Genomic DNA, 17,834 nt, shown 5'->3' on the forward strand with positions numbered 1-17,834 from the left:
TAACCGGTAAGAGCTAGGACCACCAAATTCTGTATACAGCTTCCTCTGATCATAACTTTAAAAAGCAAGGTAAGGGTTTAGTTATGCCAGGAAAGTGGGATGTGATTGGAATGGGATTGCTTCTCAGAAAACCATACCAAAAAGAGACTGAATCAACAGGCAGGTGAAAGGGATTGCCCCAGCCTTGAGCCTCACACGCTCTTTGGGGGGGGAGGGGGGCTGAAGCCCTCCCGCATGATATGTATGGGGACTTTGCTTGTGTTCCTCTTCATCAGTAATTGAGAGAAAGTGCAGTTTACTGCATTCCTCATTCTTCTTGGGGCACGGAGGGAGCATACGAAGCTGGACTTGCCCCAGCTGTGGGACATGTGCGACTCCCCTGGCTGTGTCTGCTGGAGCTGAAGCAGCCATGGGAGGTACTTCTCACCTGTCTCCAAGCTACTCTGGTGAGAGAGAGTTGGAGTATCCTCTTTCCCTGGGACAGTCTGTATACTGAACCCCTCATCCCCAGCCCTACCCCAGAGCAATTATTTAAATGAAGTATGTACAATTTCATTTAATTTTCCACAAAAAAAATGTTTTTAAGGTAAGGACCCAAGTAATGCCAGGTAAATCTTCTAGTTGTAAATAGGAGGGCAGCATTATTTCTTACAAATTGCAACCAAATATGTTTGTCTTAGAAACTGGCTGAACAGGAAGTAGGACTGAGTGGATTTTTAGCTTCTAAAGCAGGGATGGATAATAATTTTGAAAGGGGGGCCACTTCATAACTTTCTGAAGTGGCCTCAGGCCGTCCGAAGAGGCAGAGCCTCGGGCAGAAGGGGCGAGGCCAGGAGGCTTTTTGTGTTCCCTATCCACAAATCCTGATTGGCCTCAGGGTAGAGGAGCGAGTGAAGTCTTTGCCCCCACTCTCCAAGCCTAGAGAGAATCGCCAGCTGTTTTAAAATAAGTGGCAGTTCCCTCTAGGTGTCACAGCGGGAGTAGATTTCGCGCACTCCCCTTTCCCCCAGGCCAATCAGCCAGCGGTTCCCTCAGATGCTGTGTTCCCCCGTCCCCAGAATGGCAGGGCACCCGTTGACTGGATCCAAAGTGTGTATATTGGGGCTGCTGCTTCCCTGGCCCCGGTCCTGCTACTGGGGCTGCCGTGGCTGCTTTATCTCCAACCCCAGCCCTGCTTTTGGGGCTGCTGAGTCTCCAGCCCCACTACTGCAGCTGCCACATCCCCAGCCCTGCTACTGGGGCTGCCATGGCCCCTGCTGCTTTACTGGGGCTCCAGCGCTGGTCCCAGCCCCTCCGGGTTCAGGAACACTCAGGGGCCCTGGTTTTGGGACATCCAACCTGTATTTCTGTTATAGTTTTTATAGTTCAAATATTTGCGATAAAAATAATATAAAGTGAGCACTACACTTTTTGTATTCTGTGTTGTCATAGAAATCAGTGTATTTGAAAATGTAGATAAACATTCAAAATATTTACATTTCAATTGGTGTTCTAGCGTTTCTGTGCAATTAATTGTGATTAAATGTTTGAGTTAATTGTGTGAGTTAACTGTAATTAATCAACAGCCCTACTATTATAATAAAATACTTAAATGCTTGTATATAAAAGAGATGACATTGTTTAACAATCGGTTCTGTAACCAAGATACATAATGTTACAAAAGTGATTAGTCAATGTCCATATTGATGCAGATCTATATATATTTGAATTTGTCATGATGAGAGACTCATTTTCTATAAAGCACATAGTCATATTGGTGACAGCATGTCCCTCTACTTGTATATTTCTGCTGCCATAAGTTCCCTAATAGCTTATTTGGAGTCCAAGATGCAAGATTAATTAAGGTAATGCAGAGCCTCTTGATAATAAGTGTAGCACGCGGATACTATCAGTAAAACCCCAGTTTGAAGCACACTCCAAGTCATTATAATTATCATCTGTACAAGAGTCTGGGTATCACAAGAGGATGCCAAATTCTCTAATTAGCAGTGTTTAAAAATTAGACACAATACAGCAGATCAGATACAGAGAGTTAAGAATTAGATGAAGAGAATGAAAATCTTATGGGTAGCAACAGACGTCATGTGTGGCTGTTACATTTTTATTCACACATGTTTACCCAGGAATGTCAGGCAGAGCCCCAGATTCTAGCAGTGGCTCTTCAGCTGACACAGCAGCTTTTGGAGAGAGAATAACATTTGTTTGTTTCCAGATGTAGATTTGTCCTTGTGCTTCCCTCCCCCCCAGCAGGTCTGGCTATTGTGATGGATTTGGACCTACACCGTGATAATTCATGAATACTGTATGTTTGATTGATTAGTTGGAATGTTTTCTGTATGGCTGTTGGTTTAGCTCAACAGGGGAAACTGGAAAAATGGCTTTTAAGCTAGCTTCTCCTAATCCTGCCTGTCTGCTCTCCCCTGTGCCGCTGCCTCTGTGGAAGGCCGGGGGGCGGGCAGATGGCTCGGCAGGAGACAGCTCCCCAAGCTTACCGACTCTTGCCTGCCCCTCCTCCACCCCCAAGCCCCACACTGCTGACTATCCAAGGCAGTTTGGAGGCAGCTCCACAGGAGCCAGTGCTCGTGAGGACCCAGCTTTTAAGCCAGTTCTCCCCAAGCACCAGCTCTCGCCTATCCCCCATGTTTCTGCCTCTGGGAGGCAGTGGAGGAGGGGTGTGGTAGGAGGAGGATCCATGGGAGCTGGCATGCGCAGGGAGCCTGCTTAAAAGCCGGTTTCCCACGGGCATCAGCTTCCAGTCCTCCCCCCCCTTCCTGCCTCTGTATCTGATACAGAGTCAGTGGGGTGATGGTGGTGTTGCGTGTAGGATTAACTGGTGAGCCCATCGAGTATACACTAACATCCCTAGTCCTATACCTCTGGTCACAGGCTCAGTTTAAGAGTGAGACCCTTATGAAATTCTACCCCACAAAGCCTAAAACCTGGAGGGAGGGGGAGATGTGCTCAGAGACCTCAAAGGAGCAGAGGTGTATTGTAATGCTGACCACTTCTTCCATAGGAGACATTAGAGGAAAGTCAGCCCCTTGCTCTCAGGCTAAATGCTTTCTTTATGGAACATTTGTTTCTGTGGTGACCACGTGTTTCACTAGGTGACTGTTAGTCATCTGGAGAGCAGTACATGGGATTTACTCCCTTGTAATTTCCAGTATTTATGCCTTCAGTCTTATGGCTTCTGTCAGGAATTATGGTATGATTCCAGAGTCCGTTCCACCAAATACTCTTGGGAAGTGCTCCTTCTCTCCCTTGGCAAGGATCAGTGAAAATGTTACAAGTCCTCTGTTAGTAAAACAAATTTCATATTCAGGTAACGGGGAGCATGGAGGTCCAAACAGTCCCTGTTAGGCATCTTCTAAGCGAAAATGAGGATCCCTCTCACAGTCTCCAGAACACCACCTTGAGCTTGTGTTACCCACTACAATTGAGGTCATTAAATGTATAGGTTTTTTTCTTTGTTTTCTGTTATCAACCCAGATGAATTTGACAGATTACATCTGAAAAGACTGATAGTAGATCCTGAGCCTTGTATTAATGGTTTTAGTGTTCCTGCTATGCTGCAAAAAGACAGTTCCATATTCTGGTCTTTTCCTTTGCAGTGTAAAATCACTTTTGAGGGGCTGTCTGTGATGAACCTACAAGCTAAAAACAGACATAAATCTGAACAGCAGGAGTCAGGGCTAGCGCACTCCAAATCTTCTGTTCCCAAATGACCAGCTTCTCCCACTTGATCTAAAGGAGAAGTCATTTAGCTGACAAGTAACAGCATGTTCCATTTCTTTCTGTGGACCACTCACTTTCTGTGGGTAGAGGGCAACATCACTAATCTGTACATGCAGAGACAATACATTTAATCACATGAATGCTGAACTGACTTTTTTGTTGCTCCATTCCTTGTTTTTCTTAATCCACATGTAATACTCATTAGGATTAATGGAGGATATATACACGTGAAGGAAGAGGAAAATTAGTGTATTAATTTTATGGAATTCCTTTCTATTTTTTTATTTATTTATTGGCTTCTTGGAGTTGAGTGAGATCCCCTATTCAGTAACAATTAAATTTAAAACTTTTTTCAGACTTGTTGAATTTAGAAAAGAAATACTTAGACATTTAGCATTAGACTTTAAAAGGTTAGAACTACCTCGGGGGATAGTTGACATATTTTAAAATATTATGGCTATCCTTTATCATTATTTGAATGGGACTTTGTAAGATCTGGAACTTTCAACCAGCTTTGCCTCTAAGTAGAAAGTCAGACAAAAAATGTCAATCATGATTATAATGAAGATAGCTTATGAATAGCTGTTTAAAAATCTGGTATGTATACACTCTAATAAACACTTTATAAATAAAGGCCATTCTGGCCTTTTCACTTTTGTTTCAGGAATTTTAAAAGAATTCATAATTGTTTAAAATAAGAATTATTTCAAATTAGCATCTCAATGAAATTCTTTGTAATCTCAGATTAACAGGATAAAATGTCAACTGTTCCAATTATTTTAAATTAGCTGATAGTATAAATCAGATGTGTTATACGTGAACACTGGTTTCTAATCTTGTAGATCATTACATTGTTTTTAGAGTTTATTAAACATTAGAGAAGGGTACTAAATACCCTTTATTTTTCTCTGTAGAGTTGTTGAATAATCCTAGGCTACATTTACACTGCAGGCTTCTTGCACAAGATCTTTTTGTGGAAGAGATCTTCTGCAAAAAGTTCCTGTGCAAGAGCGCGTCCACACTGCCATGTGCTTTTGTGCAAGAGATGTGCTTTTGCGCAAGAGAGTGTGCACACTGCCATGTGGACTGCCATGCTTTTTCCGATAGGGGTTTCTTGTGCAAGAAACCCCTGTTGTCCATCCACACATGCCTTTTTCTGCAACAGCTCTTGCACAAAAAGGCTTATTCCTCGTAGAAAGAGGAATAACTCTTGCGCAAAAAGCCCTGTCTTCTGACTATCTACCAGGGGCGGATGAGAGTTTTGCGAGGCCCAGGGCCTATTGAAGCGCGGGGTCTGGGGCAGCACAATTTTGCGCATGTGCCACAACCACAGCCGACAGGTAGTAGCGTGTGCGTGGAGCCTATTGAAGTTCGGGGCCCAGGGCAGCCACCCTGCTCGCCCTGTCCTATATCCGCTGCTGCTATCTACTGTACTTTTTCTTGCGCAAAAACGTTCTTGTAGTGTGGACATTCCGCGAGTTTTTGTGCAAAATCTCTGAAGTGTAGACATAGCCACAGAGTTTAGCTATCATGGAAAGCCTATGATTAATGACATCCTTCAGAGATTGTTGTTGGGGGTTAGGAAGATATCTGTAACTTTTACTCTGACGTACATTTTGAAAGGCTATTTTATTAGCTTTGGATGGTAAATGAATGGGTACTGTTTCATTTATGGATTTTAGCTAAAGCTTTTGATATAGTTGATCATCTACTTGCTAATCCTTGGAATTCAGCAGAAATCCTAGAGCTTTGAGTAGATTCTGAAAAAAACTTGTTTGAAAACAGCAAGTGTGTTTTAAAAATAATAATAAATAAATAGGGCTTTGGGCCTGTTACTTGAAGCTATTCAGCAATCCAGTTTGGAATCTACCTGCCTGAGACCTCCACTGACATTCATTCTGTATCATCCATTAGGCCTTAATTCAGCAAAGTATTTAAGCTTGTACTTAACTTAAACCACAAGCATATGTGCATCCCTGGTTAGTGGACTATTTAAGCACATACATAAATCTGTTACAAGCTTTTTTTTTTTTTTTTTTTTTTTTTGGCATTTGCTTCTCTTGTCATGTCGCTGTCTAGCTTCTTGTTAACTTTCCTTTTATTGTGCAGACCTTTATTGCAACACGCCTCTAAATTACATGTCTCTAAATTCGCCCCTAAAAATACATGTAAGATCTACACAGGTATATCTAGGATGAATGTGGCCTAGACTGTGACTCATGGAAGTCAATGGACATAATTTCGTGAATAAGGCCTGCTCAGATGCATGATGGCGTGCAAAATATGACCGTTTGTCAAAATGTGCTCTTTCTGTGATAGGGCAAGCCTGCACTAGAATGAAAATACATTACTCTAGGTATTTATTTAAATTACATTTCAGCTGCATTAACTACAATATTTTTCACTGGATTTAAAACTTTAGATTCAGCAAAAACATTAAAAAAAACCTTCAGTGAAGTCTTTCTATTGTTTGCAAATACTCATTTCTTATATTGAGATCTAAATGTAGAACTGGATCCCCTCTTGACCAAAACACCCAGGAAGAATGGTTACCTTGCAAGCTGCAGTTCTTCAGGCCAGAAAACATTGATGCACTATGAGCTTGTAAATTAGTGGAGATTCTTCATTTCTGGTGGTGATCTGAGTTCTTGTATTTAGGAAGGAATTTTTCAATGGGTTTTTGGGGCCTCATCATAAACTCTGGGGATGATTCAGAAAATCTCTCTGAATCTGGATCAGAGGCAATGGCAAATTCTTTCCTATGCATTCTAATCGTCAGTGGAATTATGCATTTCTTCCATTCTTCGACTAGGTCCTGTCCTAGAATACTCTGCAGATGAACCACATTCAGTCCAACAGGTACAACTGGCAGCTGCAGTTCATCCCTTCAAGTGTCTGTGAGCAGTGGATCTAGACACTCAAAATTGCCTTCTAAAATAAAAAGTACTGTTTATTTGACCATAGGAACAATACATAAGAGAAAAGATAAGGTGTTTTTTTTAAATGATCTAAGTAACTATTATAGCTACTTATTATTTCTGTTACCATAGCACTTAGGAGTAAGGGATGTTAAAGAGTAGTTAATTGGGTAAATGTGTCATCCCTGAAAATCTCAGTAGTGACATAGTTTCTTATTCCTATAGTGGGGTGGCAGCTAGTGCACACTGGGAGCTCTTTTAAGCCAGTTCTCGGCACACACCAGCTCCTGCCTGTTTCCCCACTTTCAGGGAGCCATCTGCTACCCCATGATGCTGCCTCTGAGACAGAGAGCAGTACGGGGTGGTAGCTGGCTCCCCAGGAGTAGAGCAGGAGCCTGCGTGTAACCATGAACATTAACCAATAAGCCCAGGCTTATCGGTTAACTGTTTGTACTTTGACATCGCAACTAGAAGCACCCATTATGGACCAGCACTGAACTGAAAAACAGTCCCTGGCCTAAAATGATGATCTTGCATAAGACTTATCTACCCATTGTGTTGGAAGCATAGGAAAACTAAATTGCTTCAGACCTTCCAGCAGGATCTGTTTATGTCAGTAAGTGAAACCTTCCCATTTAATAGCCCAAGCATTGTCTCTTCGGCAACATCTGCATTGCTACGTATCCCAAAATAGCTATCCTGCATCTTCACAGCAAGCGCATTATTTTGAAATATAACAGGCTCGCTATTCCAACGTTCCTATAAACTCATCCCACGAGGAGTAAGGCATATTTTGGAACGCAAGTTATTTTGAAATTTGGCACTTTGTAGACAGTGCCAAATTACGAAATAACCTATTTTGAAATAAAATTGAACCGAGATAATCAATTTGTATAGCTCAAATTGCGTAGCTTATTTTGAGCTACGGTGCAGTGTAACCCACCACCCTTAGACATCTTGAAGCATGTAGCTGGAGGTATCTTATGTGAAACCTGCTTGTTTTTCCTACAGCCTGCTATTAAACCAAACCAGCATTTTCATACAGTAAACATCCTGATAACCAAGTCAATGTATAATATTCCTAAATTATCACAGACAACTTTCTGAATCCATTCACATAGGGTCAGTATTGTTCTGAGTTGCTCAGGTTCTGTTGGAAAGGCATGGCACACTGTAATATGAGACTTCTTTCATACAAAATACAAGATAATCTGGGTCCCAGTAGAGCTATCATTTATTTCGATTTGGAACTGCAGCATCTGTTGCTTGAGAGTTTCATATCTCAGTATGTTGTGTCCCAATAGCATTATCTTTTCCCCCTTTTGCTAAGTAACAGTTTTGAGCTATGACATCACGTCTACAAAGGTGGCTTTGCAAGATGGCAAAAGGAATGAAATGTATTTTAAAGAAAATGTCCCCTCAGCAGTCTATTAGCATAATTTTGCAGTGATGTAGTGTCAAATAATCACATTGCGCTTGTTGGATAAATCTGTTTTGAGTGCATAAACTTGGGATGTGGGAAAAGGAGATATATGCATAATGGGCAACCAGTAAACCACAGAATATGGTTATTTTTACATGTCATCAGCCTGGTAATGTGAAGTATGACAAAATATTGGTGCTTAGTTATATATTATGCTAAGACATGATGGGTTTCCTTTTTTTCTTTTTTGTTCCCATAGGATCTGTATTTACGCTGAAAGTTCAAGTAAATGACATCATCAGTCATCAATACCTACCCCACGCAATTGTAGAAGTGTTTGTAAACTACACAAAGACAAATTCCACCCTCACTGGAAGCAATGGAGTGGTATTAATAAAAGTTCCCTACAAGTTAGGGCTAAGTTTAACTATTGCATCTTACAAAGAGGGCTATATGCTAACACCATTGCCTTGGAAGACTGGAAGAATGCCAAGTAAGTAAGCCCTTTAAAATCCTATTATTACACTACATGCAGTTGACACTTCTTTCTTCCATGGATAATCCATCTAATTGTAATGAACTGAACATGACTGAATGAAGTCAGAGTAGGTCATGATCGAATGCCAGCTATAAAGGTAGATGACCCTTTAACCTTGATAAAATTATAACATGGATTTTTAAAACTGAAATAAAAGTATTTTAACTGTTGTTGAAAATATTTGTCCACTGTGAAAGAGAGATTATATTGCAGTGGGGATATGATTTGAAGAAAGTGAAGGTATGAGCATATACATACATGTATGCATATGAGGGATGCAAAATCCCATTTGATTGGTCCCCGTGCTCTAGCCCACCTGCTTCCAAACCTGCATTAGATTGCTGGCTTCCAGCCTGCATGGGTTGGGAGTCTGCAGCCTTGCACAGGGCCAGAAGTGGCAGTGGAGGGGGGAGCCCTCCCCTCCACTGCTGCTGCTACCCGCTTGCGCAAGGCTGCCAACTCTGGCAGTCCTCCCCTCTCCCCCCAAATGAGACTGCCGACTCCCAGCAGCACAGCCCTCAACTTGCAGTGAGCCATAGGTGGGGGAAGCTCCTGAGTAATGATTAATCCATTACCCCTTCACATCTCTAATGCATGTAAATATATATATAATATATACACGTGTGTGTGTGTGCATGCGTATGTGCATACACATATATTTCCCAAGTTCTTAGTAGGGATGGTAAATTTCAATTAAATCAGCTAAAATAATTGAAATAAAATAGTAGTTGATGGAATTTCCATCGACCGCTCAATTAGTCAGTGAGGAAGTGGTGCTACATTTCAAAGGCAGAGGCACAAGGGGAAACCCGGGTCGAGTGGGGACTCAAGCAGTCCCCTCTCTAGTGAGTACCCAGCATGATTGGGGAATGCTTGAATCTCCACTCGCCCTGGGTTCCCTGCTGCGCCTCTGCCTTTGAAACAGAGGCAGCAAGATTGGGGGGAGTGACTAGTTTATTGGGTAGTCCCTGAGGGTATGTCTACACTACAAAGTTAGTTCTAACTAACGGACGTTAGTTCGAACTAACTTTCATAGGCGCTACACTAGCGCTCCGCTAGTTCGAATTTAATTCAAACTAGCGGAGCGCTTAGTTCAAACTAGGAAAACCTCATTTTACGAGGATTAAGCCTAGTTCGAACTAGCTAGTTCGAATTAAGAGCTGTGTAGACCCTTAATTCAAACTAGTGGGAGGCTAGCCCTCCCCAGGTTTCCCTGGTGGCCACTCTGGCCAACACCAGGGAAACTCTATGCCCCCCTCCCGGCCCTGGACTCCTTAAAGGGGCAAGGGCTGGCTACGGTGCCCATGCCAGGTGCAAGCCTGCCAGCACCCAGCCAGCAGACCCTGCACCTGGCACGGATCGAGCCAGCCACCCGATGCCCCCCAGCCCTCCCCCTCTTCCCGGGACCAGGCTGGCGGCTCCCGGGAGCTTGCCCGGGACCGCAAGAGGCGGGTACCCACCTGGGCTAGTGAGGACATCGTAGACCTCGTCCACGATCTCCGCACTAGGCACAGGAAAGTGGCCGGCTTGGGCAGGAGAGCTGCCAGCCTGGCCACCCAGGAGCAGGTGTGCATGAAAATCAAGGGGGTCCACTGAGACCCCCAACCCTGAGCCCTGAGCTTACAATGGCCGTCCTGGGTCAGACCAAAGGTCCATCTAGCCCAGTAGCCTGTCTGCCGACAGTGGCCAACCCTAGGGACCCTGGAGGGGATGGACCGAAGACAGTGACCAAGCCATTTGTCTCGTGCCATCCCTCTCCAGCCTTCCACAAACCTTGGGTAGGGACACCACTCCTACCCCCTGGCTAATACCACTCCATGGACCCAACCTCCATGTCTTGATCTCATTTCCCTTTAAACTCTGTTCTAGTTGTAGCCTTCACAGCCTCCTGCAGCAAGGAGTTCCACAGGTTGACTCTTTGCTTTGTGAAGAACAACTTTTTGTTACTAGTTTGAAGCCTGATACCCATTCCTTTCCTTTGGTGTCCTCTAGTCCTTCTTCATTAGTTCCCATAAAGAACTTTTCTGTATGCACCCTCTCTACCCAACTCCTGCTTTTAGAGACCTCTATCCTGTCCCCCCTCCGTCTCCTCTTTTCTAAGCTGAGAAGTCCCAGTCTCTTTAGCCTCTCTTCATATGGGACCTGTTCCCAACTCCTGATCATTGTAGTTGCCCTCCCCTCTCCCAGCCTCTCTCTTCCCCTCTCCCACCTCCTTTTCCCAGTCTCCCCCCGTTTTGTTCAATAAAGACAGATTCCATTTTTGAACACAATTGTCCTTTATTTTGTACATCAAGAAAAGGGGCTAGGGAAGGGTAAGTGGAAGGAGGTGAGGGAGGAATGGGGTAAGCGCCCCCGATGGGGAGGACTGGCCTGGCTCTGCAGGCTTCTGGGGGTGGAAGCTCTCTTGCAGCCCCCCAATTGCCCCCTCTCCCCAGATGGCAGCTTGCGGCAAGTGCAGCCGGGCTGATGGCTGAGTGGTGTGATGTGCCCAGTGTGGGCACTCAGGGCACTCCAAGCCAGGATTGGTTTTCAAGCGGGGCACCCCTGAGAACTGTCTGTCCGGGGTGGGGGTCGGGACCCTTTAAGCGCAGCCCTCGGCTAGCCTGAGACAGCAGCTCCACGCTCTAAGTCCTCCTCTGATGCCCTGCCTGCACTGCTTCCGGCCATCCTTAAGCCCTGTTCAGGGTCCACTTAATGTGGACATGCTAGTTCGAATTAGCAAAACGCTAATTCGAACTAGTTTTTAGTTCTAGACGCGTTAGTTCGAATTAGCTTAGTTCGAATTAACTAATTCGAACTAAGTTATTCGAACTAACTCTGTAGTGTAGACATACCCTTACATCCCTAGTTCTTAGCAGAGTGAATGAAAGATCAGCTATGGATATCAAAAGTGTTAGGGTTATGAGATACCACGTGTCAGAAATATTGTCATGACTTCATGCTACTGCTCTGAACTCTTCCATTTGCCAAATTAGTTATGCTTTCAGTAGTGTATCTTCGTAAGTGGCCTGATTTTAACGATCACATTTTGTTTTTAAATAATAGTTCTATCATGGAGTGTTTTAAAGAGCCTGTTTAGCCCCCATCCCTCCAAAAAAAAAAAAAAGATGGGTAGTCCAGGAATTCAAGCCATCCATTGAACATTGATAGTCCACACTGCCTAGCCAGTATGATTTATCCCTGGAATAGGAGGACTGCTAGGTCCTTTTTTAGTCTTCCCAGGCCTTTTTTCTTTTTGCCCATTTGTTCACTTGTTTTCAGAACTGTATCTTTGATCAGAACTTCAGAATCTGTTTCACAGATAATCAGATATTCATGTCTTATTTTCCTCAGTATATTCATCTGTGACACTTTCACTGTTCCCACAAAGCCAAGCTAATATATGGTTGTTTGAAGATACAGTTTTAATTACGGGAAAACTGTCTGGTAAGTACTGCACTACATGGGATAGGATGTAAATGCTTTTTGTGTATAAAACTATGTACCTTAACTCTTTTTTTCCAATAAATTCTTAGGGAAGGAGTCAGTGACCTCCTCAACTGTTGTTTCTCTTTGTACTAAATAGTTTATTTATGAATGATTTTTTACCTTGTGCACAAATAGCCAACTCTTAGCAAAAAAATGGCTTTCTGGCACTAAAAAGAAATAGACTTTTGGCCAAATTCCAAGCTGGTATAAATTGACACAAATCCACTGAATTGAGGCTATGCTGATTTACACCAGATGAAGAGCTGGCCTCCAGAATCTGTGTTTATTGTAGCAAGCAAAGATCCTTTCAAATCTTCCAGCCTTCCACTGATGGCAGTGTTATTTACAGCCATGTGGACCTTAGGCTATTATCCCTATATTTATTATCTATTTCTGACCTTCTCATCTCAAATCATAAGAGAGTTGGAATAGAAAGCTGCTGATTTTGCACTCTGTGCATAAAGGGATGAGGGGGTGGAAAGGGAGAGATTAATGGGTGGAAGACGCATCCTCTGGAGAACCAATGCTATTAAAAACACTCATAGACTCATAGACTTTAAGGTCAGAAGGGACCATTATGATCATCTAGTCTGACCTCCTGCACAGTGCAGGCCACAGAATCTCAACCACCCCTCTTAGAATAATCCTCTCACCTATATCAAAGATATTGAAGCATTCAAATACTTTGAAGGACCCAACATGCAGAGAGTCCTTCAGCTGTGATCTGTGCCCAATGCTACAGAGGAAGGCGAAAAACCTCCAGGCCTCTGCCAATCTACCCTGGAGGAAAATTCCTTCCCGACCCCAAATATGGCGATCAGCTAAACCCTGAGCATGTGGGCAAGACTCACCAGCCAGACACCCAGAAAGTTTCCTATAGCAACTCCTATCATCCCTCCATTGACCTATTTCCAACTGATAATGAATGGTCAATTAGTTACCAAGATCCTGTTGTTTCATCCAACCATCCCCTTATCATAGAATCATAGAACTGGAAGAGACCCCAGAAGGTCGTCAAGTCCAGCCCCCCGCTCTAGGCAGGACCAATCCCATCTAAATCAACCCGGCCAGGGCTTTGTCAAGCCGAGACTTAAATACCTCTAGGGATGGAGACTCCACTACTTCCCTAGGTAACCCATTCCAATGCTTCACTACCCTTCTAGTAAAATAGATTTTCCTAATATCCAATCTGGACCTCTCCCACCACAACTTGAGACCATTGCTCCTTGTTCTGCCATCTGTCACTACTGAGAACAGTCTCTCTCCATCCTCTTTGGAACCTCCCTTCAGGAAGTTGAAGGCTGCTATCAAATCCCCCCTCACTCTTTCCATCAGATCTCTGAGGGAGTCAAAATCTGCTTTTTTGAAGTCCAAGGTGTGTATTTTACTACTCTCTTTCCTTCCTTTGGTCAGGATCCTGAAATCTACCATCTCATGATCACTGCTTCCCAGATTGTCACCCACCTCTACGTCCTCTATTAGTTCCTCCCTGTTTGTGAGGAGAAGGTCAAGTTGCGCACGGCCCCTGGTCAGATCCTTCAGCACTTGTACCGAGAAGTTATCCCCAACATTCTCCAAAAACTTCCTGGATTGCCTGTGTACTGCCGTATTGGTTTCCCAACAGATGTCAGGGTGATTAAAGTCCCCCATGAGAACCAGGGCCTGCGATCTGGAAGCTTCGCTCAGTTGTCCGAAGAAAGCCTCATCTACCTCATCCACCTGGTTCGGTGGCCTGTAGCAGATACCAACCACAACATCACTGCTGTTTGCTCCTTTAAACCTGACCCATAGACTTTCAACAAGTTTTTCTCCCTCTTTATACTGGAGTTCAGAGCAATCATGGTGCTCTCTTACATATAGTGCAACTCCTCCTCCTTTTCTCCCCTGCCTATTCTTCCTGAACAATCTATACCCTTCCATGACAGCGCTTCAGTCATGCGAGTCATCCCACCAAGTCTCTGTTATCCCAATTAAATCATATTTCTTGGTCCGGGCCAGGGACTCCAGTTCTTCCTGTTTGTTGCCCAGGCTTCTCGCATTAGTGTACAAACACTTCAGGTAACCAGTTGATTGCACTATCTTGTCCATTCGAAACTGGGGTCCTCCTTTCTCGCTCCTTGCTCTATGCATTTCTTCCCGGTATCCGACTTTCCCACTCCCCTCAGGGTTTTGGTCACCGTCCCCCGACGAACCTAGTTTAAAGCCCTCCTCACTAGGTTTGCAAGCCTGCCCGCGAAGATGCTCCTTCCTTTCTTCGTTAGGTGGATCCCATCTCTTCCTAACAATCCTTGCGCCCGGAACAGAGTCCCATGGTCGAAGAAACCAAAGCCCTCTCTGCGACACCACCTGCACAACCACGCATTTACGTCCTCAATTTGACGATCCCTGCCCAGTCCTTTCCCTTCAACTGGGAGGATGGACGAGAACACCACTTGCGCTCCGAATTCTTGGATCCTTCTTCCCAGCGCTATATAATCCGCAGCAACCCGCTCAAGGTCATTCTTGGCCATATCATTAGTTCCTACATGGAGAAGCAGGAAGGGGTAGCGATCTGAAGGTTTGATCAGCTTGCTAAGCCTCTCAGTGACATCCCGAATGCGAGCTCCCGGTAAGCAGCACACCTCTCGAGATTCCAGGTTCGGACGGCAGAGGGATGGCTCAGTCCCTCTTAGGAGGGAGTCCCCGACCACCACCACCCGTCGTTTCCTTTTGGGGGTGGTGGCCGTGGAACCCCCATCCCTAGGACTACGCATCCCATGCCTTTCAGTAGATGGTGCTCTCTTCTGGTTTCTACCTTGTGAGGTCCCTTCCAGAGCTTTCAGCACTGCAGAGCCTGTGGAGAGAGCTTGAAAGCGATTGCTTACCTCTATAGCATCGGGGGAATCCCGTGCTGGCCTTTTTCCCCTTCTAGAAGTTACATGCTGCCAGTTCTCTTCTTGGTCACGTACTGCCCTCACTGGCTCCTGTGCCTGCCGTGCTTGGAGGATCAATTGCTGCCTTCTATCGAGGAAGTCTTCATCCTCTCTGATCAAGCGTAAGGTCGACACTTGGGCCTCCAGTCCTCTAATTTTTTCTTCCAAAATCTCGACCAGCTTGCACTTCGTGCAGATGAAATCCGTTCTTTCTTCCGGGAGGAAGACAAACATGGCACACGCCGTGCACGTAACAACAGCAGACCCATCATCAACCATCGCTGCTGTCCTGGAGAAGGGATTTAAAAAGAAAGGCAAGAGACCTCCCGCCCTTCCCTCTCCCCTTCCAAACTCCCTCTCAAAACTCCCTGTTAGCAATCACCTGTTCGCAAGCTCCTTGAACCCTCAGAGGAGCTCCTTGCACTGGTGGGCATGTGCACTGTTGCACTGTGTTGAAAGGCATGGTAATCTTCAATATGGTTATCTAAGATAGTTATTTGAAGTGTATCCGCCTCAGGGAAGATTGAAGCTGGAGAAGATTTGCTGTAGCAGAGAATGTTTGCAGAAGCCAAGAATTAGGTACGGGAGCAAGAAATTGTTCTGTTTTCAGATGATGATGTATATATGCTAGCGGCATGTACTGGCTTAAAACTAGACTGTTGCAACCAGTGTCTTGTATAGACGGTTTCTGGACAGTTTGATTAATGAAAGCATTACGTTTGATTGAACAAATGCTAACTTAAAATATTGCTCTTTTTTCAGATGCCAAATCTCAACCGAGTGTTCAGTTTCCCAAAATTTTAGTTAAACTTCCTATAAACCACCATATTACAAATGTGACTGCCTATTTGACAGTGCCGCAGCAGTTTTTGAAAGTGGACAATTTTCTTTATACAACAGGAATTCTTCTAAATAAATCAGGTATATTAAATTTGTTATTTTAGAATCTGCACTTTTCAAACGTAACACAAGTAAGTTTGTGCTTTATGTAAATACACATTCTGTGGTGATAAGAGCCTGATGCTACTCCTGTTTCTCTCAATAGCAAAACTCTTTTTGACTTCCACAAAAGCTGGATTGAACTAATACATGTTATATTTTAGAGGAGCAATTCATGTCACTTTATATCTCAGGCATACATGGTCATACAGAGGGCCACGTGCTGCTATCTGGGAGTGCCACGCATGGTATATAACCCCAAAGTACAACCTGAGAAGGGTCTGATCCTGCACCATGCAGAACATTTTCAACTTCCGTACGTTTTATTTCTTCATTATTTCCAGAATGCATTTAGAACTGTATGGCCAGATCCTCAAGTACTGTAAAGTGGGGTAGCTTCATTGAAACCAAGGGAACTTTACTTCAGCTGTATCCCTTGGAATACAGCTGAAGTTCTGTCTGTATTTTTCATGTTAGCTCTATTAGGGTATGTCTACACTACCCCCCTAGTTCGAACTAGGGGGGTAATGTATGCATACCGAACTTGCTAATGAAGCCCGGGATTTGAATTTCCCGGGCTTCATTAGCATAAAGCCGGCGCTGCCATTTTTAAAAGCCGGCTAGTGCGAACCCTGTGCCGCGTAGCTACACGCGGCACGGACTAGATAGTTCGGATTAGGCTTCCTAATCCGAACTATCTGTACGCCTCGTGGAACGAGGTGTTCGGATTAGGAAGCCTAATCTGAACTATCTAGTCCGTGCCGCGTGTAGCCGCGCGGCACGGGGTTCGCACTAGCCGGCTTTTAAAAATGGCGGCGCCGGCTTTATGCTAATGAAGCCCGGGAAATTCAAATCCCGGGCTTCATTAGCAAGTTCGGTATGCATACATTACCCCGCTAGTTCGAACTAGGGGGGTAGTGTAGACATACCCTTATCTAGTTGGCACTTTGCCCCACCCAGTATAAAAGGTAACACAGAAGTATAATTTGACTTACACAATTATTGATTAATTTGCCATTAATACCATGTAAGCCTGGTAATACCAAACAGGCACTTTAAATATATGGAGAGCTACTGTAGAATTTAAATATTTTCTGCACACCTGTTTCAGCCAATAAAAAATTAATTCTGAAACACTTCTAAGTTGTTTCGTGGGTGAGTAGGGGTGATACTTAATAGTACATCTGCACTGCTGCATCTTTTAAAGGTGCTCTTAAATAAGCCACCAACTGCCTTACTAATATTTATTTATTCTTACTTTCTGATCCGTGTAGTTATGTTGGTATCCAGGAGATCACAATGCTGTAATCTTTATTCCATCTTATTTAAATGTTTTCCTCCTGTTTCCAATCCCCATTATATAGCAAGATTTGTAAAAATTCACTGCAGTTTTATGGTTTTGTTAATGTGACTTAGATGGTGGCACTTATGTGGCTTGTAGCTACCTTAACTGAGCTCATATTCTAGTTTGTTTAATTTGCACGTAATCAAAATTCTCACAAATACCAGTACCATATTTATCTGGACAGTTAAAGATTTTTTTTAAATGGTTTATAATATAGCCTTTGAATCTGTAGTATCAGAGATAAGCAGTGTTCTTTCTTTAAATTCCGTCTGATGTCTTTTTAAATTATTCATATAGTCCTGAGGGAATAGGCACTTATCTTATAGCAGGTAGAAGCTGATATTTTATACACTGACAGTTGTCTTGCAGCTAGTTTCTAACAGTGTGCAAAGCTCTAATATCATTCTACTACTTAATAATTCTGTTTCTTTCTTCAGTAACCTGTCATTCTGTGAATTTTGAAGTATTTGCACCACATAGCATGTGTGTCACTGCAAATTAGTGCAGGAAGAATGAAGGGAGACAAACTTACAGTCCATACAATAGAGCCCTGCTG

General features: G+C 43.8%; 1 protein-coding gene across 3 annotated transcripts in view; it reads left to right on the forward strand.

Moving 5' to 3' along the window:
* Positions 1-17,834, forward strand: part of FAM171B (family with sequence similarity 171 member B) — a 258,535-nt gene that overhangs the window by 36,642 nt on the left and 204,059 nt on the right. For all 3 annotated transcript variants that reach the window (XM_075933766.1, XM_075933765.1, XM_075933764.1), the window contains exons 2-4: positions 8,336-8,569; positions 11,948-12,040; positions 15,757-15,915. In XM_075933766.1, the coding sequence (XP_075789881.1) occupies positions 8,530-8,569; positions 11,948-12,040; positions 15,757-15,915 (292 nt within the window). In that variant the 5' untranslated portion in view covers positions 8,336-8,529. The remainder of the gene's footprint in view (positions 1-8,335; positions 8,570-11,947; positions 12,041-15,756; positions 15,916-17,834) is intronic.

Source organism: Pelodiscus sinensis, chromosome 7 (assembly GCF_049634645.1).
Source record: "Pelodiscus sinensis isolate JC-2024 chromosome 7, ASM4963464v1, whole genome shotgun sequence".
NCBI lineage: Eukaryota > Metazoa > Chordata > Testudines > Trionychidae > Pelodiscus > Pelodiscus sinensis.